The following is a 26,755-nucleotide window of genomic DNA, read 5'->3' as shown; positions in this document are numbered from 1 at the left end:
ACTTATCAACAGTTTTATCCTGGAGCTACAACTGTAATGTACTGCAAGTTGACCTCACCCTCAATTTTTTCCCCATAAATACAAACAGGTGACTGTTATGCTATAGAAAGCATTGTGCAGCCACGATGTGGTTCCACTCGACTTCTTCGAGTGAATAAACACTGCAAATCAATACAAAGAATCCCACAATAAAACATTTCTATACAGATGGGAGAGTCTTCCAGCTTGACTCTGCAACTATTTACATCCCAAGCTGACTGAATGATATAATGAGTATGAAATTGATGTGAATCCTAAAAAGTCTTTCAAAAGTCACCAGATGCTGGAGACATGATGATAATTGAAAAAGACTTTTGGAACTTGAGATTTTTTGTTTATTTTGCTGTAGGATTTGAATAATAGCAATCGACACATTTAAGTTATTAACCAAAATGGCTTGTCTCAGGACATTATAACATTCAGGTACAATGTGAATTCTGCTATTTTATAGAATTGCGGTAACGTCGCCGGAAAAACATGAAGTCTGAGGCAGATATCTACGTATTTGTGGAAATGTTTTGGCAGTAAGAGAGATCTCTTCGAGCTTTAATAGTGAAAAGTGCAAATATTGATTTAAATATATTTGCAGTGTATTCAAAACATTTATTGTGTACATAATGTGAAAATGAGGACCCAAAGACATAAGACACTTTCTAAACACATCACTAGACACAATAAACACTACATGTATAGATGTACAAGTATAAATGCTTTGATGAAGGTCCATATAATGCTCACTACTCACAATGCTTTGTCAGCATGCAATTTTAAACACACTTAAAGATGAAACGATAAATAAAGCGAAGGGACCATACCAGTTTCTCTAGCTCAGCGTTAAAAGGTGCCCTGAGGGCCCGCCTCGATGAATCTGTTCACTTACCGCTTTCTTTACAGTTTCCTGAGGACCCAGTGCAACATACTGTATTTTACAATGCGTTTTAACAGACAAACATTGGTCCACATGAGAGGACCAGTGTTCAGTCATGGTAATCCTCATGCTAAATTCATAGACAGAGGCAGAAAAAGCATAAACACAGATACACTGAAAATATTAATATATAATCGTCGTGTTTGAATTTTTCAAGGAGGATGAGATTAAATGGCAGGAGTGACAGTCTATTTGGTTATTGGGGAAAAAACATAATTTGCCAAAATAACTTTTTTCCTTTTCAACAACACAATACATTAGGTCTAAGGTAAAAGTTTATATAGCTCCACTTGTTATAAGGTTTGGATTAAACCCGTTCAAATCTGATTGATTTTAATTAAAGAAACTATAGAAACTCAATGTATTCATAATGATGGATTGTGGCTTCCTGTAACATAATTTCTTTTAATTTCTTGAACCTTCTGCTTATGTGTCACAGACTCCTAGGTGTCCCTAATCCCCAATTTAAGACGCATTGATTTTAAACTGATGAAATTTTTTAATTTGTCACTTTTCTTAACATGGTTTCTTTCCTGTTAAAATTAAATCTGGTGGTGCAGCAGAGCAAAAAATACTGTTGTCTGCTTTGGGACCTTTGGAGCCTTTTTTAGGATCTCAACAACTACATCCACAATATTTGCATGATCTTTAAAAGCATAGTATAAGTTGTCAGATTGGGATTCAGCAAGATTTTATTCCAAAATAAATATTGTATTTAGTATATTTATAACGGAAATGTAAGAATTGGTAATATGACGAGCGAGAAAGTTACGAGTTGAGGACCCTTTGAGGGGTGATTTGAGATTGAGCCTTAAAGATACCAGTAGTTTAAGGAATAAAGCTCCCTGGCCAGTTTCCACTCACCGTTAGTGCCATGATTTCATAACACTCAGAAGTTTTATTGAAATTATGAAATCATCTAATAGTTAAAGTTCTCTGTTAATGAATTAAAAGGTTGTCAGCAGGACTGGAAAAAAAGATTGTGAAAGTACTGATAGTGTGTCAAAATATGAATTTAGATTCGAAGTAGCTTGTCGAAATAATATATATATTTTTATGCTTTTACAGCTATTTGAAATCAAAAATGATAATATAATTAATAGGTTTCAGCATTAGTGCTACTCTGGCAGTGACAAATAAAAGGAAGTAAAAGCATTATATTCAGATTATTCATTAAACCCTTTTATATGTTTTTGGCTAAGAGCGTGTATAAGAATGCTTTACATTTTTTAAATAAGGGTAACCCTCTGACCAGATCACAATGGATTTTCAAATTACCATATATTGGCTTGTCCATGGTTTTGTCTGTTACTAAACACCCAGGCTTAGCTTTTTTTTCTTTTTTTTTTTAGGAACACAATAAAGCCATTCTCCTATAGTTGTAACCGGCATCGTGTTTCCTAACAGGCATATTTCGGCTCAACTTAGGAACGTTACAGGATCCAAAACACAGTAAAAAAGTGCTTGTAAAAAAAAAAAAACCATCACAGCGACGGCTCACGACGATGACCTTGGCTAGATGTTTATTCCGCTTTTATCTTTATCGTACGTTCGAGAGACTGCACAAATGGGAAAAAAAAACACTGAACTTCAAATGCTGACCAAACAAACACACCCAAAACAGTCACGCAACCGCCGACTGTGGCTTTAGTTGAATTACATCCCGTTTAGACAAATGCTGTGGTTACACCTGCACATGCTCCATCTAATGCAGACACACGAAAGAAATCAAATGGGTGGAAAACATGTTTATAATTTACGGTAATAATCCATCATTTACAATAATAAACCAAGCCTTATGCAGTAATGGTAACAGATGAATAATGCTATATCAAAGCGCAAGAGTATCTGGGTTCATTATCATGACGTGTGTGTTGTTATTTTTTTTTTTTTTTTTGGGGGGGGGGGGTTGTTAATGCAAAGACAAAAGAAATGTATTTCATGCATTTCTAGCTCCTGATATGAACTACAACTCTATATTCATGAAGCTAAGTATAGGTATGTTGCCAACTCATCTACAAGGGATACTATAATGACTTTCCATGATGCACCACAGGAGATCATTTCAGATGGTTCAATATAGATATAGATATAGTTATAGAATTTTTTGCCACACTTACATAATGTTAATATATTGGGCAATTATGTGCAATAATAATGATATTTTTTGCCATCTGTTTCACTACTGTTAAACATTTCATTTCACTTACTTTATAACTTAATATGTATATACATTTTTTGTTTCAATTTCACTTTAATACATTGTTTTTATTACCATTTTGCGAGTTAGAAGCCCACTAAAAGTTTTAGCTGACTTTTTTATTATATTTAGCCTTTGCTTTTTTGTTTTTGCACACTTTCCAGATAAGAACAAATGAAATCGTCATAAATCTTTAACAAATTTTCCCCTCTTTTCTTTTACTGTTGACTCATTGCACAATGTTTATCATATAAAAAAATGGGTGAGGCCGATCATAGCCGAGGGTTATTTTATTAATTGAGATCAGATTTGTACGTGGTTTGAAATTCACTTTAATGTAAACACTTTAAAAAAAAAAAGATAGATAGACCAAGAAAAATAAGGAATGCACCCAACTGGCAATTTGAGATTAAATCACAATGTGTTAATAGACAATGTTGAAACACAATGGAATATAAAGGCCATTGAACAGCCACCTGATATTCATCTCCAGAAGCCCTGCAATTTCCCTGGCATCCATCACGCCCTGGGTAAACTCCAGCACATTACAACAATAGCATTAAACACAAGAATCAAAGAAAAGCCATGGTGCTGCAAACAGAGACCTGCCCAGATATTAACTTTGGTTGGTTGTTAAAATCTGCTCCTGCTGTACAGTACGTCAACATGGGCATAGGTTACATTAGGTTGAAGATGGTTAAATGTAAAAGAAAAAAAGAAAAAAAAGAAGAAAAAAAAAAGAAAAAACAATAGCATCAAGTTTTATTAGGCAAGTGATAATAAAGTAGAATTTTAATTCCACTGATGAGTGAGATTTTTATGGATGTTGTCGTTTTTATACCAAATAAACAAGCCAAAGAAATCAGTGGCAAGTTGAGAAACACGAGGAAGAAAACTGAGAAGCGCTAGAAGAGAGCTGACACTGGATGTATCTTATTATATTGTACAAGTAATAGTCACGTCAGTGTATTGTTTTAGTAGTCTCTATAGACATAAAGCTTTGACCTTAGTGAAGAACTGCATAACCAGCTACTATCAGTGGTGGACAATAAGGAAGTAAATGTAAATTGTTACTGTACTTAAGTTGCTTTTTCAGGTATCTGTACTTCACTGAAGTATTTTCATTTGGGGAGACTTTTACTTTAACTTCACTACATTTCAAAGTCAAATATTGTACTTTTTCTCAACGACATTTTGAAAATCAGTCTTTTTATTTTAATTTATGAGAATAAAAACAACTGGTCAAGCACGCAACAAGCCACCAATCAGGGTTGAGCATTTCGAACTTGTTTTGACTGGCGCTTGGTGGCGTCTACTGTATTTAGCACAAACGGTTCAGCGTCCATTTAACAGCAGGCAGAACATTTTGACATGAAAAAATGATGAAAGAAACTCCTGACTTGAACTCGCTATAACACTCGTCGATTTTATTTTTAAGTAGTTGAAAAGCGGGTTTTGGGCTCATGATCATTTTAATAGATATCAATCAGTGTTTGACTTATTAATATCATTCTATTAATAGATCGGTGTGCTGAAAGTCACAGAGTCTTTTGACATCAACTGAGTTGATTAAGCAAGAGTTCAGTGACAAAAATTTTTAATAGGAACAATATAGCCATAATAAATCATAGTACTTTGGATAGTGGAGTAAATTTGAAGGCAAATACTTTTACCTAAGTGAAAGTTTAAAGAGAGCACTTTTAATTTGACTGGAGTAACATCATACCTAGAGTATCTCGTGTACTTCGTCCACCACTGGCTAGCATCCTCTGTTCCAGCTGCTAACTTAACCAGTTTTATAATAACAGGAGTATTTTACTTTCATTCCCCTCTTGTTCAATCAAATCCCTACCTAAGGTACACCCACGTCCTCCATCAGTTCACAATATGGTAATGCAATGTAAATCTTATCATACAAAGTCTGATAGTGTTGGAATGATAGGCAATTTAAGGAGCTAAGTCAGATCTACCCTCCAATGAGGTTTTATTATAATGGGATTCATAGAGACTGGTCTTTAAGTACTAGTATAAAGATATGATTTCAACAAATAACACATAATAAAGCACTTGGATGAGCACTTCATTTAATTTACCAAATACTGTATGTCAAGCTTGGGTTACTGACTGTGTTTACATGTTCTCTTTATTGTGGGGTAGTGGTAGCTCAGTGGTTACTCTTTGGACTTCAGAAGACTGGAAGTTCAAATCTGAGCCCTTAACTCACAACTGCTCAGTTGATAAAATTTGAAGTCACTCTGGATATAGGGTGTCTGCCACATGCAATAAATGTAAAATGGGTTCCCTCTGGGTTCTCTGATTTCCTGTGCATTAGAGACGGGTGATGGACTGTTATCCAATCTAGGGTGTTATTTTTACCTCATGGCCAGTGTGCCTGGGACAGACTATGGATTAAAAATGGCCCTGACCACAATAGCTAAGCATTGTCAGCATAGCGGTAAAATGTATCAGGTTTATAAATGATGTACAGAAATCCCCCCCGAATTGCAATTGCCACAAAAATGTTTTTGCTGATTTTCCCGGTCTCTCGCGGAGAGCACGATAGGTAAAAATCTTTTAGGGAATTGTTTTTATGAAGTTTGATGTTGAAATAATGACATTTACTGATAAAGATATAATTATTATAATAAAATAAAGTAAAATGTTAATACAGTACAGTACTATAGAGTTAAAATAGCATTTTTGGGGTGGCGTCCATTTATCGTGGGCGGTTCTTTAACGTAACCACTGCGATAAACGGAGGATTACTGTATAATATAATGCAAAAGCAGTGAAAACTGTAATGTTCATAATTCTTGCACTGAGAATGGGAACACAACATAAACAGATTTTATACTGTAGTTTGGCTTGTCAAGTTTGTTTCTGCTAGTTACAATAATCGTAACAACGAAAACACGTATTCTACAGCAAGGTTTTGGTCATTTTCCCCGAAACACACACATTCTATTGCTTTTATGTGGTTATTTTGAGCTTATCAACCCCAAACAGAAAGTTTGAGCAAAAAATGAAGCCAGGAAGAAAGCAGTAGATATGGAGACGAAAAGCGGAAAAAATTCGGGGTCTTTGTTTTTTTTGTGTGTTTCAGAAAGACCCTGTGGTCACTTTCCCAAGTGGGTTTGGTTTCCCATAAAGGGGGAGGGGATCATGCTCCCAAAACACAATCCTTCTTCTTGAAGAAATCGGAGAGTGCCACAATAATGCTCCACACCTCCCTATCGGCTGTTTGGTTTTTTTTTTGGAATGCCTAGCTGACAAATTAGTTCTTGTAGTGAAACACCTCAACCGAGCTCCAAATGCACGTCGTGCCCGTGACTTCGGTATACGAGTAGTTTGTTTCTTTGAAACTTATGAGTTTACATGAGGCCAGTGCGCCACTATTTTTCTTCCCACAAAAAAAAAAAAAACCTGAAGTAAAGTTAAAGTTAAAGTGCTGTTGAAGGAGGCGACAATGATGCCAGCGCCACAAGATCATGTTTCTGGTAATTGACCAGAAAGTAGTGTGAGGTATTTATAGAAAGAACTAAAAGCCAGAGGGTTGCAACCCAACGCATGCTAGTACTCAGGAATTGTATAAGTACCAGTCATGGATAATCTGACAAACTAGAAATAATACAGCAATTTAAGTGAAAGTCTGGTTTGCACCTGTGCATTTTTCAATCTTTCTACTTTCTCAGAATATCAGTGGAGCATAAACTTCGGCATTGATTCCACCATTGCAGAACCACAATTCCGGGTTTAGACATTTTGAGAGAAATAAATGATGGAGGAAACTCCTGACTCCTGAACTTGCCACATCACCAGTGGCCGTGGGTCACACATGGGCCTGTTTGACTAATTCATATCATTTTATTAATAGATCGGTGTGCTAAGAGTAACAGAGTCTTTTCACATAAACTGAGTTGATTAAGTAGAGTCTTGTGACAAAAATGTTAATAGGAACATTATAGCCATAATAAATCATAGTACTTTGGATACTTAAGTATATTGAGCACTTTTACTGTAGTAATATTGTGTAGCACAGTGTTGTTCTACTTTAACTGAAGTACATGGTTTGTGTACTTCGTCCACCACTGCCATTTCACAACCATAATTAGACAACCAGCTCCACTTGACACCCGAGGGTCAGTTACGCCCATAGGGAGTGAAGGCTAAACTGTCTATTCGAAAGCCACAGAAGACCTGCTATAGCACAAATCCCTGTCCAGTGCCAACAATTTGGAAATTGATCTGACGTTTTCTGTATAAAGAACCCTTAACATTTATGAAAGTAATCAGTGTCAAAGCTCGTCACTCTCTTATGTATTTGGAGTTCCTCTCAAGGTTTCTTCCTTATGCCATCTCGGGGAGTTTTTCCTTGCCACAGTCACCACCGTTGGAGTTCATGGATTGGGCATTTAACATAACGTGTACTCATGGTGCAGTACCAGTGTAAGCAGCATGTGATTCAGCAACACGTATTTCTGGGATTTGGACTTCTCTATGCATAACCTTCTTCACATTGGTCCATGCACTGCTTTCAAAGTGAAAATAATCTGTTAGGAAGATTGATTTATAATCTACTCTGCCAATGTTCCTTCCACTTTCCTAATTACTGCTATTTACATAGTGGAGCAAAATTAGAGCACGCGTTCAGCTCATGGTTCTTATGAGGTGATCCGGCTCTAACCTGCCCCCTAGTGGACAAGTTTAAAACCATAAAAATGGAAACCAATTTAAAGCAAAGAAACGAATATCTGGACAATATGAAATATCGGTTTTGAGAAGATGAATAAGAATCTTTCAAATGAGAACATTATAGGTCCAGAAACATCTTGAATGCACAATAAACTAAACATAATGGTGTTCAATTTGTAGAAGTAAATGATCCTAAATAACAAAATCGTATTGCAAACTGACATCCAGACGCCAATGGAGAATTTTTTATGAAGAAAGTGAGCCGTCATTGTAGCGTGAGCTACAAAACATTTACTAGCACTGGTTCTTCGTATATGTTCACTTCTTGGGCATAACAGTTAACTTGGTGCCAAGATCAAATTATAAGTATATATTTACAAAAAATTAAATACACATGAGGGCTTCATTTGTCAGGACCTTTTTTTTTTTTATTCAGGATGGTACAGCATTTTTCACCACCACACTTCACTCTGATCACATGTCCTCAAGTTAATATTTTAATAGTATTACACTGCTATAAGATATTTGTACTGTGAAAAATTTCTAATAAGCATTCTCGTCTTATCTGAAAACAACAAACCGTGACTTCCACAGAAACACGCCGAGAGCTTCCAATATGGCATTCTGAAGGGAATCCTGCACTGGATGGTTTGTTCATTCCCTCGTACAACTTATGCTAATTATCGAGCCTTCCAGGAGGTGCGCTGAAGCACAAAGGAAAACAAACCTGTCCAGGATTTCCCCCTGGACTGCCGCAGCCTTCTGCCTCACTGCCGGTGTTTCTACTCCGAGCGCTTATTATGCTAATCTAATCAGTCAACATGTCCGCCCCTTCTCCTCCGGTGGCATCGCTGAGACTCAGGTCCTCCATCATCTCCGCCAGCGAGATCCTGGGCGCCCCTTCGTCATCCGTGTCGCTCTCCACAGGAATCTTGGAGGCGTCTGGAAAAAGCACAGAGACGTAATGAGAGCATATATTCCACGTGTGGGTGTACTGCTCCATGCACTGGCTGTAGAACCTCACCTCTAAAGATATTGATGTTCTTGCGTAGCGATTCGTCCTCCTCGAGATCCTCCAAGAAGTCTTGGTATTGCCTGCAAAATGGGTCACGATTAGTGAGGTTTTTTTACACGGTTTTATCTACGTATAAAATAGTCACAAATTACCGGTCTTGGTAAACTCTGACCCGCATATTCATCACATTGACCAATAGAAGATCAATGAATTAAAGAAGAATCAATGTAGAAGACGGAAGCACTTGTAGATAAATAGCAGGGCCGAGCGATCCGTTTTGTCCAACACGGATTTAAAATAAAATGTAAACCTATTCCTGCTGAAAGTCGTGTGACTGCGGATGTAGTGTGAACGGGTTTCCCCTGACGCTTTTTCGTACCGTTCGTCATCCGTGTCCACGCCTTCTCTGTCCCTATGGAGCTCCCTCAGCTTCCAGTTCCTGCGCTTTATTCTCTTCGTCCTGTCGTAGCTCTTCTTAATCAGAACCTACACAAACGGATGAATCATTCCTTCAACAAAGTTTTCTTTCCTCTGAAATGCCTGATTTGATGAGATTGAATTTGGGTCAGAGGCTCTTTTCAGGCTTGTTAAGCATCAGAACAGAAGCTGTCAACAGGGGGCAGTAGAGCATCAACATTCAAATAAGTTTCTTGCCTTTTTAAACCTGTATAAGGTATTAAGCTTGTTCTTACCACATCAGGCACATGGTGAGGATTCATCTTGTTCAAAAATTCATCGTTGAGGTTCGAGTTGGCGAAGTCGTACCTGGAAAGCAAATGCAAACGCGTCTCAGCGTCGGAAAAAACTCCCGCATGGTGAAATCGGACACTTACGACATACCGTACAGAATTGCAGTTGATTGGAAACCATCTGGAACTAAAATGCATCACAGACACACAGGGTGCATAATGTACACAACGCACGCACACTTTCCACAACCTGAACTACAAATGAATGAACAGTGTAGTATATTTTGTAACAAATTAAATCATTGCCACAAAATTGTTGCGACATACCGTATTTAGTTGCATAGTAAAAAAAACGAACTTTATATCCAATTCGCTACAATGCATAACCACGTGCACTGCGTGACATTCGCTATGCGGGGTCACGTTTAGCTGGAAGGCTTTTCGACAGACTGACATTTTAATATCAGTGTTCAAATATACGTTGAATTGTCCAAATAAGCTGTAACCCAATTTTGGCCCAAACCGACTCAGTTCTTTGTCGCATTTTTTGTGTAATTAAAAAATAAATAAATAAAACAGAACAGCCGATGTCAGTACAAAAGCGTCATTATTTTTCATAAAAATATAATGCGCATTAGTGCTGGTTTAGACCTGGATAGGAAATTGAGGCAATAAAAGAAAGACTCGTCGGTAGGCAGGATATAATCAGAAGCTTATCAGCATTCGGTTAAGCACAGCTCAGCGTTCTTCTTCCACAGAACCACATATGGGTTTAGTTTATGAACGACTGGTCATAAAATGAGAAGGTAGCGCAGAAGAACAGTGAAATGAGGGATACCGTTTCTTAACAGCATATACACTTTTGAGCTCTACACAATGGGGACAAACTTTAGTGGACATCTGTCCATAAGATTCCCATGTGGTTTCTTCCACATTGAGTCTCCATTTGCTGTTATAATATTAAGCCACTAGATTTGGTCATAAGGGCGTGTAATCTAGTCAGGTGCTGATGTAGGTGAGTTGAGGAGACCTCGTCAGGTGAGCAGGATATCGCACCACCCCACAGTCGATGTTCCTATAACAACATGCCCCGTCGTGGATTTTCTTTACACCTTGTGTTATAAATGTATGTACGCACGTACCCCAGCACCATGTCTCCGATGTTGAGCAGGTGGCCCAGATGTGTGCGGCAGTGATACTGCTGATTGGTGTCCATCTCGCTGGTCTTCTGAACCCATACTTCAGCCAACGTGTGCTGTTTAAAAACACAAGCATGCTACTTTAATGCAATTCTGCCATTCTGAATGCTTTCTAAAGCGCAATGGAAATCAGATATTGAGAATTGGTTTTGTTCCCCTTTAAAACCTCTGCGAACCCGCTGAGAGAAGAAAACCGCAGAGTGGATCGAATGAATATTACAATTCGTATTGATTTTTCCTTTCTAGAAAAAGCACGACGCCAGCCGTGCCTGATTTGTCCGATAGCTGTTCTGATGACAGCCAGAAATGGAAAAAAATCTATTACAGATTTGCATTTCCTTCTTACAATGCCTAATGTCGGAATATTTCCTTGTTCAAAACCTAACAAAACAAACAGACAAAATTTGATGGCTTACCCTGTTGGACCTCAGGCCAGCTCCTGCTCCTAATCGCTGGTCCCTGATGATCTCGCTGTCCATGACGATGAACTCCTCCAGCTGGCGTGGATTCAGGAGGCTGTTAAACGGGTGACGCCAGTACGTGCTTGCGTCTATCTCAGCGACTGTAAGTGATAAAGCCCCGATATTGTGTTAGTGGAGGTTAAAACAATAGCCATGTGTCTGCATTTTTCATATAAACAACACATGCATGTAGCGACTGAATATTCTGGGCTACGCTGGCAATTCTTACACCATTGATTAAACCCTTAAACAAATTCCCTTCAACACCTGCATCTTTTCTCCCCAAACACAACAGCATCGAATGAAATGAAAACGTTTTGTTTATTTTATTGCAAATGCAACTCTTGGAGCTAAAGCTTTAAAAATTATAAACGGCCCCTTTAATATAAACACTGAACAGAAAAATCCCGCATAAATCCATTCATGTTTAAAGACAATCCGAGTTCATTATAAGCCATGCAGATCAGGATTAAGGCCCGTACTCACGCTGCAGTGTTTTCGGGTCAATGAGGTGCACGGTGCTAGTCACCTGGATGCACACACACACCTGGCCCAGGTTTCCCAGGCTCTGAGCGAAACGTGGTGACAAACACACCACGTTGTCCTGCATGAGAAAGAGAGAGGACGTCACACACATAGGAACACAGATTCAACCCAATTATTCATTCCAAGGATGACAAAAAGAAATTCAAAAAAGGAAAGACTAGTAATAATAAATACTAAAATTACTGGAACTACTAAAAACTGTCAAATAATGTAATGTATTAATATATTTAATATCAGTCAAACACCACTGATTATTCATGTTTTTCCCCACAACTAAACATGAAAAAGTGGTGAAACACTTAATGAAGAATGCATTAAGAATGATGGTGCAGAAGATCCATCAAGAAGCTCGTTAATAAGTTATAAGCGAAACAAGGAGCACTAATTGACCTCTCTGGAGTTCAGAAAACGCGCATTTAGATATTTTTTTCGACAGCAAATGTATATGGAAATTAAACTGTGCAGCAAATAACTCAACAAAATAGGGCCGATAAGATCATCAATAAACAGCCTTTTATTTTTTTTTTTAAGAGAACTTGGTTCAGCTGAACTTTCTCCTGTTCCACAGATAAAACCGTGGTATGATGCGTTACCTTACAGATGGGTACGATCTCGACCGAGAAGGTGCTTTTGTAGTTGTAGGAGTTCGAGTGAACATCATGGGAGATGAGACGCTGCGAGGACTTTGATCTTTGGTACAGACATAAACAGAAATAAATATGTATTCAGCTAAACGAGGACCCTCGTCATTACCTAAATCTGATTTTCCAAAAAAAGAGTGGGTTTATGCAGTTCAACAGGTAAATAAAATGCACGTGTGGAGGATGTGAGGGTCTACTGAGCCAGATGAGCTTCGTACCTGCATGGAACCGTACACTGTAGGAAATCCACCATCTTCTGGGCATGCTGCTTGGAGCCGTAGTAGAAATCGATGCCCTCTACAAATGAGAAAGGGAAAATTACAGATAAAATAAAAAGGGAATATAAATAAATAAATAAATAAATCGGGCTATAAAATCACTACAGAACAGCACACGCAGCATTCTTCAATAACAAGCCGGATGGAGAGGGATTCAATCTGGCCACCACATGTCAAGCATTCGAGGCCTCACCAACCCCTTGTGTTAAGCTCTTGATATCACGAAGTCTCGCAGATTTTTTTCAGGATGTGCTGAAAAACGCCTTTGTGACCGAGAGTCTGGCTTTTAGCTTCCGCCTGGTGTGAGAACACCTTCTGTATAAGAAAGCGATGAAAAATGTGCTGGAAGAAGAAGGAAGATTGTCGTACCGTGGAGTTCCTTGATGCGGAGTGTGTTCTGGTGGACCTTGTGCTTCAGAATCAACTGCTCCAAGTAGTAAAAGGTCTTCTTGTGGACTGTCTATGATGGAAAAAAAGGGTTAAGCAGAAATATATAGTACATTAATAATAATAATGTTTATTAATAAAATACTTTAAAAAATAATATAGATATAAAAAACAGGTAGGAATGCTCATTATATAATTCAAATATATATTAATTCTATTATAATGAAAAAATATTATAAAAATGTCCTATTTATAGAGTATTATACGTAATTACATACTCCATACCTATATACGAACAAAAGTTTGTGGACACCTGGTTATAAAAATTTGTATGTGCCTTTTTGAACTCTGGTTCCACATTTAGTCCTTATTCGCCGTTATAATAATTCTACATCCTACAGGGAAGATGTTTCTCAAGATTTGTTGGAGAAAATACTGATGTAGGAGGCTAGGACATAGAGCTCTAATTCATCCAGAAGGTGTTCAGTATGGTTCAAAAGAGCTCTTGAAAAGGCAAGTCAAGATCTTCCTCTCTAACCCATGTAAAGTGTATCTTCAAGGAGCTGGCTTTGTGCACAGGGGGTATTGTCATGCTGGAACAGGTTTGGTTCTCCTAGTTTAAGTGAAGGGATAATTTAATGCTTTTGCATCCAAAGACATTCGTATGCCTCCATCATTGAGGTTACAGATCAAAAAGAGAAGAAAAAAAAAAAAAGTTGCAATACTTTTGTCCATACATAACGCATGTATTAAAAAAAAATCTATAATACTACTTTAAAAAGAATTTACACTTGGTCCTGCAACTAGTTCTAAAATAAACTGTGCTCCAGCAAATGACAAATAAATACCATCGAATAAAAGAATAATTCAAGAAAATAAAATCAGCAGGTTCTCAGTCATACTAAACAGGCTGCAGAAGAGAATGTGTCGGGTAAGATTTTCATTCGGGATAAATCATGCGTCTAAATATTTACCCTGAGCATAACACGATCAGAACACGGCTCTCAAGCATATGAAAAACAACGCAGGTCAGGAGTGCATGTGTGGCGTGTTAACTCTGGCCTCGGGCTAATAAAGTTCATTGACTGCTCGCTGAAAAAAGGCTTTACTCTACTGTTTCACATTCAGTCAATCTCAAAATGAAAAATAATGGAAAATCTCCAAAGCAGTGGACAAGTATTGACTGAAACATCATGGGATTTTCACTAAGAGCCTGCTCTGCTAATGAGAGACATGAAAGAGGATATGATTTTTTTTTTTTTTGTTTGTTTTGCAGCATTTTAATTTTTTACATAAATTGAAGCGTGTATACAGGTTTTATTTTTGTTTTCAGCCTTGTTGCGTAGAGTCGAGCAGCCTAGATTTCCAAAAACCCCACTGGGACTTTTCAATGTATAGTTTACATCAGTCTTCTGTGTTCGCCGTTTTAAATTCCACTTCCTGTTTCGATACGGTTACTACAGTGGCGTACCTTGTAGCTGATGGTTTCTTTTTTTGCTCAATGAGATGAAGATTATAGATTTATAAATCACCAACAACTATATTCATGTTTTCATCATTCAAAGCTCTGTGCAAATAAGTCTCTTTTTAAAATTTTAACACACAAGGCTTGAAACTTCCAGAAAAAAGAAATTTCCCGTTGCCCCCTATAAGGTCAAGGATCGAACTGGCGTTTACCTTCTGTCTAACTTGCACAACAGCCTTCCAGTAATCTTTGGCTTCCACCCGATGGCAGTCGTCACACATCTGGGACTGAATGATGAAATCCACCACGAACACCTGCTGCAGGATGGCGCCGTTCATGACCTACACACAGGGTATCGGGGAATGACCGGACTTGCCTGCTTTGCACGCTGAAAACGTTATCAGAAGGTTAGTAGCTGACCAGCTCACCTCTTTCTGGATGGTGAGTTTCAACTTGATTCTTTTAGAATGCGGCTCGGTCCACACGAATCCTGCGTCGATGAGCCGGACCTGCTCAAGACAGCAAAGAGAGAGAAAGAGAAAATTGGATCAAATATGAATATAACAACGGATCTTTGAGGACATTTGCGTTTCATTAAATAAATACATTTAAGAAATAAATATCTTGTTTCTTAAATGCAGATAATTTATTGAAGTATGGTGAAATACCTAGAACAGTTAAATAGGATATATCTTTAGAAATATTAAAAGTAAAAAAACCAACAAAAAAATTTAATTTGTGCCTATTTAATCGACTCAATATATATATATATATATATATAAAAAAAGTTCATTACATACATTTATTCTTTTTATATAATTCTTATTCATTTAAACAAGGCATTTTTATTGAAAATAGTTTTCAAAAATGTTAAAATGAATACAAATAATAATAAACGACTAACAAAAAACAAAAAACAAAACCCGACAACCAATTGAATGTTTTGTATTTCTCCACCCTGTACTGAAACTGAACTGAACCGCGACTTGAAACTTGAGGTACGCCCCGAACCGTGAAGTTTGTGTACCATTACACCCCTACTAAAACATTTAAATAACCTTCCAAGAAACACTTCCTGTAAGTTCTTACCTTTGACATCGAGCCCTTTACTTTCTTGAGGCACAGAGCGAGCAGCTCACGGGACTCTAATGCACACTGAACCCACGTCCCTGGAGGCTGCAAGTACCTTTTTGTAAAAGGTGATTGGAAAAATAAAAAAAATCACGTGATTATAAATTGTGTTAAAACTATTACAGGCAGAAATGTCTGAGGTGGAAGCAGATATTAACTTTACGTTGGCAGGGTTATACACTGTATAATTATACACGAATTATAATAAAATTAAATCCACTCGCCTTGCCTCGGGTCTAAATATATCCTTATAACAAGATCTTATACTTTTGAGCTAAATTATCTTAGCAAATGAACAGGACTCCTGGGTGATCATTAACACTGGACTTATAGAAATATATATATCTGGTTTCTTGTTGACTCACTAATCTAACTGACGTTACGTCCATCACTGTTCAAAAAACAAAATGCATATTACTGTCTAATAAGTGCAGCGACTTAAGCTCAATTATTCAAATATTGAAATTAAAAAAGGGACTTCAGTACCGTTCACACTGCTTGCAGAAATGAATGGAGACCTGCTTTGGAATTCCATCAGAGATATCCACCTGGGTCCTCAGGCAGGACACACACATATTGGCTGGGTTCGGGGGAATGGGGATGCCACATGTGCAGCAAAGGCTGTGAACGCACAAAAAAAATATCAGACTGCTACGGAACATGAATTGGTTGTAATGAAAACCACTACCATCATCAGCGTCGGAAAAAACTTTCCACTTTCCACTTGCTCGTTTCTCCAAACATTCAGCTAAAATTCTTCTTGTAAAACTCGCCAAAAGGTGTTTAATGGTTTGGGATTCTTCCCGATCCAGTTCATCCTAGAGCAGTTGAATAAGATTTAGGTGCAGGGACTGGGCAGGCCATTCCTTGATGGATAACACTCCAGACGACGGTGTGCTCTCTTTGCTCGTACGCTTCAGGTATAAGTCTTGTTGTATGGCGAAGTCGGTTCCAATTAGCCGCAGTCCAGATGGAATTGCAGTGTTGAAGTATGGAATTGGAGCCATGTTGGATGATTATTCCTAAGTCTCTAACTTTCCCTGCTCCAAAACAACCCCATGTTTGACTGTGGGGGTGAGGCAGATTGCTAACAAAGTGCTCTTCTCTACTCCATCTGACAAAAGTTCTTCTGTCAGAGCCAGAAATGTCAAAAATGGACTTGTCGGTCTACAGAACTTTCTGTATCATTCTTTCAGTTTGTTGCACAACAAAAGGAGTGTACTTGTGTCTCAAAAATGAGAAATAATAGATGTTTCCAAACGTTTTGTTTCCAGAACTGATGTAATGTACTTACATGTTGCCTTGGCTGCTTGATGCTGGCGCTTGCATGTACTCCATGGCTGTGGAGAGACCACAGTTCATTAGCGACTGTATAATATCTGGACATAAGGAATAACACACTTGGGCTTATTTAGCTATAGGAAAATAAATCAACAATGAGGTGGTGTGACAGTTTACGATTGTAACAATTGATACGATTATTAATCTGTTTTAATTGAACATATCACCGAGCTGCCACTGCTGGACCCTTGAGCAAGGCCCTCAAATCTCTACTAACCCTGTACTCTAACCCCAGTTTCCTGTGATATGCAAAGAAAGAATTTTACTCTGCTGTAATGTACACATGACAAGTAAAAAAAAGGTTCTTTGACTAATATTTAACGCATGGTGTGTATGCCATCGCGCCCCGAAATTTACATTTTGTGAACTCTGTGCGTGTGTATTGCGAGAAGACAAGGACTGATAGGAAATTTTAAAAAAAAATACAGGATGAAGAAACGCAGATTATAACTGTGACGCATCACCCCTTTCTACACATTTTATATGCAAAATAATATAAATTGACCATTGAAAAATTATAACTAGCTGGTTTGTAGTGTCAACATTTTTTTTTAGGTTTGAACAATGTCATGTTTCAGAAATATCCAGAAAAGCATCTCTCCTGCAGAAAGTGTAGTACCACCATGGCCCTTAAATAATAGATCAAGCGCGTTGATATGAGCGTGTGATTCGCCTTGCAGCCGGAACTACTTTCAAGACTGCTTCAACACCTTCTGACCAATCAGATAGTAGAATCTCACAGCGCTGTGGAATGCGTACTTTTTTTCGGATTTTGTGACGGAAAATCAGTTCACGACACTTTATTGCTTAAAATGTATGTTATCTGGACTTCCTCCTACAGTTCACGCTTATATTTGTCCCTAAATATAAAACTCAGCTCAAGGATAGCTGCTAACCGTAACACGCTAATTCTAGGTAGCTAAAAATGACTAACACACTACCGGTTCTGTATTACTGGTATAATTTTCAATATGAAACCACAAAGAAATATTTGATTCTTCATTCCTACCGAATAATAACGCTTTAATCCAGGCACACCTTCAGTTCAGACCCCCGACGTTACTGCACATGTTTCTCCTAACAGCGTGTCTAGATGCACACTTTTATTTTCATACCCGTTTTGTGTAAACTCCTCCTACTACTTTAAGATTGGTCGACTAGATAAGACACCGTACTTTAGGATTGGCTTGTACGATATATTATTCAATTATCAAGCAGATCTGTGAATATATTATTAACGAGCCAATCACCGTTTGGAAGGTGGGATTTGTCTAATACGGGTAGGAAATTAAAGAAGGCGTCCGTGATGTCATGACGGAGCAACATGACAAGAGAGTGGACCAAGAGGCGCCTGATCATAATTACTGGATTAAAAACTGTTTTTTGGGTTCAGTTTGATTCCTGAACGTGCAGATGGATACAGGAAATGTTTTAGACGGTTTATTTGAAAGTCTAAAGTGTATTTACAGGTCCACGGTTCAGGTCAATTATTTTATAAATTCATGGAAAAGTTCATGTTGCTATAAAAGTCCCTGATTCAGGGCTCTCTATTTAAGGCTCTGGGCTGTGGGTTCAGAGCTCTGGATTATGGTCTATGGGTTTGGGCTCTGGGTTTAGGGCTCTGAATTCTGGGCTTTGAGTTCTAGGCTCTGGATTCTGGGTTATGTTTTCAGGGCTCTGGATTTAGGGCTATGGGTTCTGGACTATGGGCTCTGAAATTTGAGCTCTGGGATGCCAAAATGGAAAAAGGAGATAAAACTAATCCTGTGAACCACCAACCACCATCAAACTAATCAAGACAATGATGGAACAACGTCTTGTCTGTCAAATTTTAAGTAGTCCCAAAGTCAAAAATAATCCCTGGTTCATTTATAGTAAGATTGATTGCAAACAAAAATGGATTACATGGCGGGTGTAAATGAACTAGGCAATATTTAATGTCTATAGAACTTGACCAGCGTTTTCCGGGGCGTTTGCTGGGACGACACAAACCTCATAAATAGCCTCCAAGAAGTCCAGAAACATTTATAATACATAATAATTAATTATGGTGAATATATTATAATATAATATAATATAATATAGTATACCTTCCCGTGGGCTCACCACCTGCAGGAGGGACCGTAAGGGACGGTGCTGTGAGGATTGGGCAGCAGTCGAAGGCGGGGGCCTGCTTAGACTGCTGCCCCCGCGACCCGAATTACGGATAAGCGGGAGAAAATTAATGAATAAATGAATAATATAGTATAATATAATGTGTGTGTGTGTGTGTGTGTGTGTGTAATAGTTTGAGACTTTAAATAAACTGCATAGTTTCAAATCACCAATATAGTGACTTATGAGATGCCTTCCATTATGTAATAAGTAATTTGATTTTCATTCGTTAATACGTTATTATATATAATAATATAGATACACTGTATGTGTGTGTATTCTGTTCTAATCAAACCCAGTTCTGATTTACGTATCGTCAGAAACTCCTCTTCCTCGTTTTAACGTTATGATGTGCAAATAATCATGACAATTCAATAAACATGCATATAAGTCAATGGCATTTATTACATCATCCAGCGATGTCTAGAGGCTTTTTGAGAGACTATGAACTACTTGCCTCTAAAAGGATTTGGCCTAACTGCACTACCATTCACACAGTAGGCAAGTGTAGGCCAGGTGTGCATGTGTGTTTAAGGGGTGTGGCTTTGCAGGTAATGTTTGAGGGATTTGTTTATTTGGATTTTTAAAAACTTCAAGTCATTTCCACAACAATCACTGATAACTCAGTTTACTTGCTTTAGGCACAAATTGGACACTTATTCGAAGCTGCACGTGTATATAATGGAGTTTAATGGGATTTAACACCATGCCTGTTGTGTATTCTGAGTCTGCTTGTATGTTTAGCAGAAATGTCACACCCTTTTTCACTCGCGTTCTCATTTACAATGTAACTAAATGGCCCTAAACAAGTCATCTCAGAGGTGTTGTGGCTTTGCACTTTATGTCGGCTCAATGCTAATTTTGTGCCCTGGCCTATTTTTATTCCTTGAGGGCACCTTTTTTTTTAATAACCCATAACTTTTTGGAGGTGGTTTGGGAAAGCATGAAATACAGTATGCACATTTCAGTTATGTGGTGCGTCCTGGTGTGTGCAGCTCTGATCCACTTCACCCCATTACTCTGGAATCCTTTCCATAAATGGACGGCCCGATTTTTTCTGGCTCGGGGCCAAACGTTTCAAGGGCGAAAATGTCTTCTAGGCCTTTCTGTTTGATGCCTGAACAGTAAAATTAAGGTAAAATGCTGAGGTATTCATTCAGCATTTGTCAGTAATATTCTTCATAGTATAAAGCTTAGGCCTAGTAAGCTACAAACCATACACAGGCCTTTAATCCAAAATCTATAGACTACATATTCTTATCTTATATTATAGTCCTAAATCCAAATTTCTTTTTTTCCAGTAACCCAAAAACTGATCACTTCTTCTTCTTCTCTCGGCTGCTCCCATTAGGGGTCGCCACAGCGGATCATCCGTCTCCATACCCCCCTGTCCTCTACATCTTCCTCTTTCAAACCAACTACCTGCATGTCTTCCTTCACTACATCCATGAACCTTCTCCTTGGCCTTCCTCTTTTCCTCCTTCCTGGTGGCTCCATCCTCAGCATTCTTCTACCAATATAACTCATGTTCCTTTCTCTGCACATGTCCAAACCATCTCAATCTCGCCTCCCTCACCTTGTCTCCAGAACGTCCTACATGCGCTGTCCCTCTAATAAACTCATTTCTAATCTTATCCATCGTCGTCACTTCCAACGAAAACCTCAACATCTTCAGCTCTGCTACCTCCAGCTCCACCTCCTGTCTTTTACTCAATGCCACTGTCTCTAAACCATACAACATCTCAGGTCTCACCACAGTCCTATAAACTATAAACAAATATGCAGAGAAACAGTTTAGCGAGGAGAAATTGATCTACGTAGTAAAATATCGGTCACAAATTACCGGTCTTGGTAAACTCTGACCGCATATTCATCACATTGACCAATAGGAGATAAAAAATTAATAAAATAACAATCAATGAAGATGACGTAAGCACTTGTAGAATTTTTTATTTTAAATTATTATTATTATCATTATTATTGCCATGCTGGTGTGACTTTTATGTGATTTTTATAATCCCTAAATAATGGATTGATTTATTAAAAAAAAAAAAAATTTCCTGTTTTTTTTCTATTCTTCATGATATTTTATTTGATTTAAAAAATTGTTTCGATCTAAGAAGTTAATTCGATCTCTATTGGAATCCCTGTCTTATGTTTTAAACCCCGCCCATTCTCTCATGTAATTGGCTAGAAATAAGACAGTCCCCGCCCCTTCAGAGGGACGGCTGCGGTGACTGTATCCTATATCAAGCTCCTGAAAAGGGTTTTTTTGACAGCACGTCACCGTGTTGTGTGTGTGTGTGTATTGTAGAGAAGGAGGTTTCTTCTTGCGTGCAGCCTGAAGGTCTGAGAGATCTGTCTGATGGAGGAAAAGAGAGCACCGCTTCATTGCGGATTTCTATTTAAATGAAAGCGCACGACTGCGGCTGCACCCCGGCGGAACCGAACCGGCACCGATGCCCGTCCGACAAGCTCCTGTTATCTCCAGGCGATCAGCAACAACACTAACAAGAACAACAATAATAAAGTGAAGTGTCCCAATATTTTCGCTTCTCCGCACGTCCAGGATGAACTGAGACGCACTTGGGGGTGGTGGTGGTGGGGGGGGGGGTTTGACGTGAGCAGCTCAGGTCGGAGATCTCGAATTTTTGTGCGCGTTTGGATAAATGATAGGAGATACCATGACCCTGCTGTCTCTCCTGGGCCGGATCATGCGCTACTTCTTATTAAGACCGGAGACGTTGTTCCTGCTGTGCCTGAGCCTGGCTTTATGGAGCTATTTCTTTCACACCGACGAGGTGAAGACCATCGTGAAGTCCAGCCGCGACGCTGTGAAAATGGTCAAGGGCAAAGTGGCCGAGATCATGCAGCACGACCGGTTCGGCCTGGACTTGTCCGAGGCGGAGTTCTCCAAGAACTGGGAGATGAAGAGCCCTGGCGCCGCCGTCTACGCCATCCAGGGACGCCGTGATCACATGGAAGACCGCTTCTCCGTGCTCACTGATCCGGTCAACCGGAGCCACCCGTCCATTTTCGGGATCTTCGACGGTCACGGTGGAGAGGTGGGAAAACACTTGGGCTTGACCTGCACACGCAGTCAACACAAATACAAACATTTCGCGCATGCGCTTTAATAAAACAGTCAAGTGTCCACTTTAATAGGTGCAGTTGCTCCAAATTTGTGTTCATTTATTAGAGAGAATCACACACTCATCCAAAAACAGCACCATTTAATACCAAACAAGGTCTTAGAATGCAGGAAAAATGATCTAAATGCCTTTTTTAAAATATAAGATATAATGTTGATACCAGATGGTTGAGTTTTGCTGAGTTTTCGCCTTGAATTTCACACACAAAACACTAGATTTTACACTCCGAATGCTGTATACTCCTAAAATACTATAAGATCAGAAGATCTCTAAAGGAAAAGATCTGTACTATATCTCAGACATGCGCTCTGTGCAACCATGATGAACTGAAAAGCATCTCAAACCTTGAGGTGAATGAGCAGGAGAAGATCTGCCTAGGTTTCAATCCTGTCAATTTAAAACACGTATCTGAGGCTTACATGGGCACAGGCTTATCCAAATTAGGTGAAAGACCATGTTTTTTGTGCCCATGATGCCCTCAGACTTCAGTTGCCAGACAACACTCTTAGTGTGTCCTAACTGAGATGCTTTTCTTTCTTGTCGCATAGACTTCCTTTCAATGCAAAGCAATCCGTTAGTTCTTCTCTGATCTTTCCCATCAACAATGGGTTTCAACCTGAAGACCCTATGGACACAGGACGTTTTTTTTAGTTTTTCACATCTTTCTGTGTAAACCCTCAAACTATTGGGTGGCAAAATTACTCACAACAGCCTATCTGGTACCAACAACCATACCACTGTTAAACTCACATTTTTCCCTCATTATGATGTTTGATTCGAGCAGTAGCTGAATGGTGGAGAAACCAATCTGGAGTGGTATATTGAAAAATGCGGATAGGACGTTCAGGTGTCCACAAACTTTTGCTCATATCGCCGATGCAAGAAGAATTTTAGAAGAGTTTATGCATGATAAAGACATTGGAGTAGGCGAAATAAACCGTGAGTAATTCAGATTTAAGCATTCGCTTGAGTTTCCATTCAATTAAATACAGAATTTCTGTTAGTAATGATAAAAAACCCCAGATTTTTCACGTAGAATAAAAACGGACTTCTATACTGTTTTTTATTCAATTCTGCTTCATTTTTCAAAACGTAATCATGCGACCCTGTTACACGATTCCCTATAAACCCTTTACGAAGCTTGATCTCCAGGCTCTCTGGTCCTGCACTCGGTTTGCTGTGTGTTCTTATGGGATTTCTTGTGGGTTCTTAAGTTTCTTCCCACCTTAAAAAAATCATGCTGAAATGTACATTGGTGACTAAATAGCCAGTAGGTCCGAACAAATATGTGAACGTGTGTGTACATGGTACTCTGCGAGGACGAGGATGCACCTGCGTAAAAGAATTCCCCCACAGGAACAAATCTAAGAAATCCATTATTTGTGATTTATGCCCTTTTTTGGGGGTTAAAAGTGTAGATCACCTGATAATCTAAATAAAAAATCCTGCAGTAAAATATTAGTTTGTCCAATATATCAGGTATATATAAAATCCAACCCTGGGAAAACATTTCAGTTGTAATTACATGCAATAGCAATAATAAGAAGCATCCTGGTGATTTTTTTTATATTGATGGTTAAAAATGAATGATAGTTTGACGAACGATTTACATTTCAGGGATCTTGTGAATTCTTGATTCATCAAATTCTCTACAGGTGCTTATCTGCTGTGTGTGTGTGTGTGTGTGTGTGTGTGTGTGTGTGTGTGTGTGTGTGTGTGACTGGTAACAATAACAACAGGATATGTAAAAAAAAAACAAAAAAAACAAAAAAAAAGCAATAAATGTTTTCTCTGGAGGGTTTATTTGCCCATCGCAGTCTGGCGTGTCTAATGGATTCGATGCACTCCCATAACATTGCAAGTCATGATTGAAAAAAAGAAAACAGCAAAATAGATTCCTTTTCGTCGTGCATCCGTTAAAGACATGACTTTAAAACAACACTAGGCGTTAGTAAATCATTCAAACTAATATTCATGGTCCAGGCATCAGATCCTGTGATGTACTTTTTCTCCATCAAACACACTGGAAACAGTTTTTAAAAGTTAAGTGCAATACTTAATTCACGTAATCTTTTTTTTTTTGCTTAGTGGATTGTGATTGTAGGACAATGGCTGCTATCAGTTTCAGGATGTTGGCACTTTGGCCTTGTTAGAGACTTTATGCTACTTTGAGTGCTATTTCTCAAGCTGGTGCCATTGTTTTCTGCTGTGCATCATTTTGGACTGTGATGTTAAGAGATGTACGTGTGGTAGCCTGGGGAAACCCTTCATATGCTCAAATTGTGAAGTTTTACTACAGGACTTTATGTCTTAAAATATACTGTAAGGACAGATGAATTGGGACACTTGACTTTTCCAGCCATAGGTGGTTCTTTTCCAACTTGTTACCAAGTTGGATGCATACAATTGTAAAGAATGTCTGTGTATGTGGTAACATTTTATTTCCCTTCACTTAAACTAGGAGAGCCAAACCTGTTTTAGCATGGCAAGACCCCTGTGAACAAATCCAGATATGGTTTAGGTTTGGATTGGGAGAGTGGCCTGCATCAGAGCTCTAACCTCAACCCTACTGAACATTTTTTTAATGAATTGGAACGCCGACTGCACTTCAGGCCTCCTCACCTCACCTCACCTACAACAGTCTCTGACTTTACTAACACCCTTGTGGCTGAATGAGCACAAATCTCCACAAACATACTCTAGTAAAATCTAGTAAAACATAAATATTGAATGGGATTTTCAATGTTCAGGTGTCAACAAAGTTGTGCTCGTATAGTGTGTTTTTCTTTTTCAAAAGGAGCAAAGTTGTATTTAATGAGTAATGATCATAGACATTGGGACAGCAAGGTATCTGATTCCAAACTTCGATTTCGATTAATCCAAACAATATTCAAATAACTATAAGAATTCACTCTTAGGCCATGTCCACACTGATACGTTTTCTTTTAAAAATGCATATTTTTCTCTTCGTTTCTTTGGCCTTCCGTTCATACAGAGACAGCAGTCAACAAAAACAAAGCTTTTTGAAAACGCTCTCCCAAGTGGATACATTTTAGACGCCATTTTTGCATTTTAGTCATTGCCGCAACGATTCAGAGAGCCGGAAAGTAAATTTACATCAGGCAGAAATGACACAGGTTGAAGGGCGTTTTTTAATAGACGTTTTGAGCACCTTTTAGGAAACAACTGATTATATAGTGTGGATGCGGCTCGCTTTTAGACGAAAGCCGTTTTCAAATTTATCCGTATTAATGTAGATGTAGCCATAATGATTTTCCACTGGAACTGTTGTAACTGAAAAAGAAAATTCCGGAGCTAGGTTCTCGGACCACACATTGAGAACCACTGATTTAGCGTAGATCATATAAAGTGACATATCCGATACAGGCCTTTCCTATTTCCACTTGTGTAACCTGTTGTTTTCCATTTCATCCTTTCTCAAAGTGAATACGGGTTGCCTTGGGGGAAAAAAGCACTCGGATCTCTCTCTCTCTGCTGCTGAGTGCATGTGTGTATGAGTGCTCTTCGGAGTTCTATCGCTTACTCCAACAGTTGTGTTTATCAGAACCTCTGTTTTTTTTTGTTTTTTCCCCCGTATAACAGCGGCATGTTGCATTTCTTTCTGATTAATTGGCAGAAACTTGCATCAGTCTCTTTTAATCCCAGCTCTGTGCCGGGCTTGGCTCATCTCGCTATAGCTGCTTTGCATAAAAGCCTGTGCCAGATAAATAAATGCAAATGTACAACTATTGTTGAGTCCCTTGCAGTGATATCATAGCATCCATCTGTCCTTCTTCCTTTCATGGTGTCGCTCTGTTTCCTCTTAAACTCCCTTTTATCTGGTGCCCTGGCTGACGTCAATTTTAATTCGGTATGTAACGCGAGATTACAAACGAAATCGTTCTCCAAAAAAGGGTTGTTACAGTGGACAGTTCACTTGAGGTTTAACTTGTTTTAAAACAGATTCAAATCAGAAACGCTTTTAATATAACCCTTCAGCTTAGTGTTTCGCCGGCGTAAACTCGTTACAAGGCTACCTCTGCTGCAGCATATTTTTAATCACACATGATTGCTTTTAAATGTATATAATAACACAGACTCACTGGCAAGAAGTAAAAAAAATTGCATCTGTTGTTGTTTACTCTGTGTGCTTTTTTAAGCTTATTCATAAAAATAGCATTCTCTGAAAAATATTGTTGTTTTGATATACTTTAAAAGTATATTTTTACATTTCACTACTGACACACTACTTTACATTTCACTACTGACATATATTTTTACATTTCACACTGACAGTATGTGTGTGTGTGTGTGTGTGTGTGTGTGTGTGTGTGTGTGTGTGTGTGTGTGTATGTTCTTGAATTGACACAATGCACACTACTCAATACTGTAATCCCATGAACAAGTGTTATTTTTAGACAAGGTTATCATATCGTG

At 38.5% G+C, this 26,755-nt stretch overlaps 2 protein-coding genes across 4 annotated transcripts in view; one reads left to right on the top strand and one right to left on the bottom strand.

Moving 5' to 3' along the window:
* Positions 1-8,265: 8,265 nt before the first annotated feature.
* Positions 8,266-26,755, bottom strand: part of nmd3 (NMD3 ribosome export adaptor) — a 286,762-nt gene continuing 268,272 nt past the window's right edge. For 2 of the 3 annotated variants that reach the window (XM_083525852.1, XM_083525853.1), the window contains exons 2-17: positions 18,022-18,050; positions 16,966-17,011; positions 16,158-16,292; positions 15,630-15,726; positions 14,969-15,049; positions 14,753-14,881; positions 13,058-13,148; positions 12,629-12,707; positions 12,363-12,459; positions 11,710-11,827; positions 11,179-11,324; positions 10,706-10,818; positions 9,567-9,639; positions 9,254-9,360; positions 8,884-8,954; positions 8,266-8,801 (exon numbers count right to left, since the gene is read on the bottom strand). In XM_083525852.1, coding sequence (XP_083381978.1) covers positions 8,668-8,801; positions 8,884-8,954; positions 9,254-9,360; positions 9,567-9,639; positions 10,706-10,818; positions 11,179-11,324; positions 11,710-11,827; positions 12,363-12,459; positions 12,629-12,707; positions 13,058-13,148; positions 14,753-14,881; positions 14,969-15,049; positions 15,630-15,726; positions 16,158-16,292; positions 16,966-17,009 — 1,515 coding nt within the window. In that variant the 5' untranslated portion in view covers positions 17,010-17,011; positions 18,022-18,050 and the 3' untranslated portion in view covers positions 8,266-8,667. Of the gene's footprint in view, positions 8,802-8,883; positions 8,955-9,253; positions 9,361-9,566; positions 9,640-10,705; positions 10,819-11,178; positions 11,325-11,709; positions 11,828-12,362; positions 12,460-12,628; positions 12,708-13,057; positions 13,149-14,752; positions 14,882-14,968; positions 15,050-15,629; positions 15,727-16,157; positions 16,293-16,965; positions 17,012-18,021; positions 18,173-26,755 lie in introns of those variants that run through there. The other variant, XM_083525851.1, reaches the window with a different exon arrangement.
* The window catches only part of ppm1lb (protein phosphatase, Mg2+/Mn2+ dependent, 1Lb), an 82,312-nt gene continuing 76,799 nt past the window's right edge, over positions 21,243-26,755 (top strand). The window contains exon 1 of the mRNA XM_083526029.1: positions 21,243-22,231. Coding sequence (XP_083382155.1) covers positions 21,836-22,231 — 396 coding nt within the window. The 5' untranslated portion in view covers positions 21,243-21,835. The remainder of the gene's footprint in view (positions 22,232-26,755) is intronic.

This window comes from Silurus aristotelis (genome assembly GCF_946808225.1).
Source record: "Silurus aristotelis genome assembly, chromosome: 22".
NCBI classification, from domain to species: Eukaryota; Metazoa; Chordata; class Actinopteri; order Siluriformes; family Siluridae; genus Silurus; species Silurus aristotelis.
The sequence above is the reverse complement of the archived record's forward strand: the minus strand, read 5'-3'. Positions and strand labels throughout refer to the sequence as shown.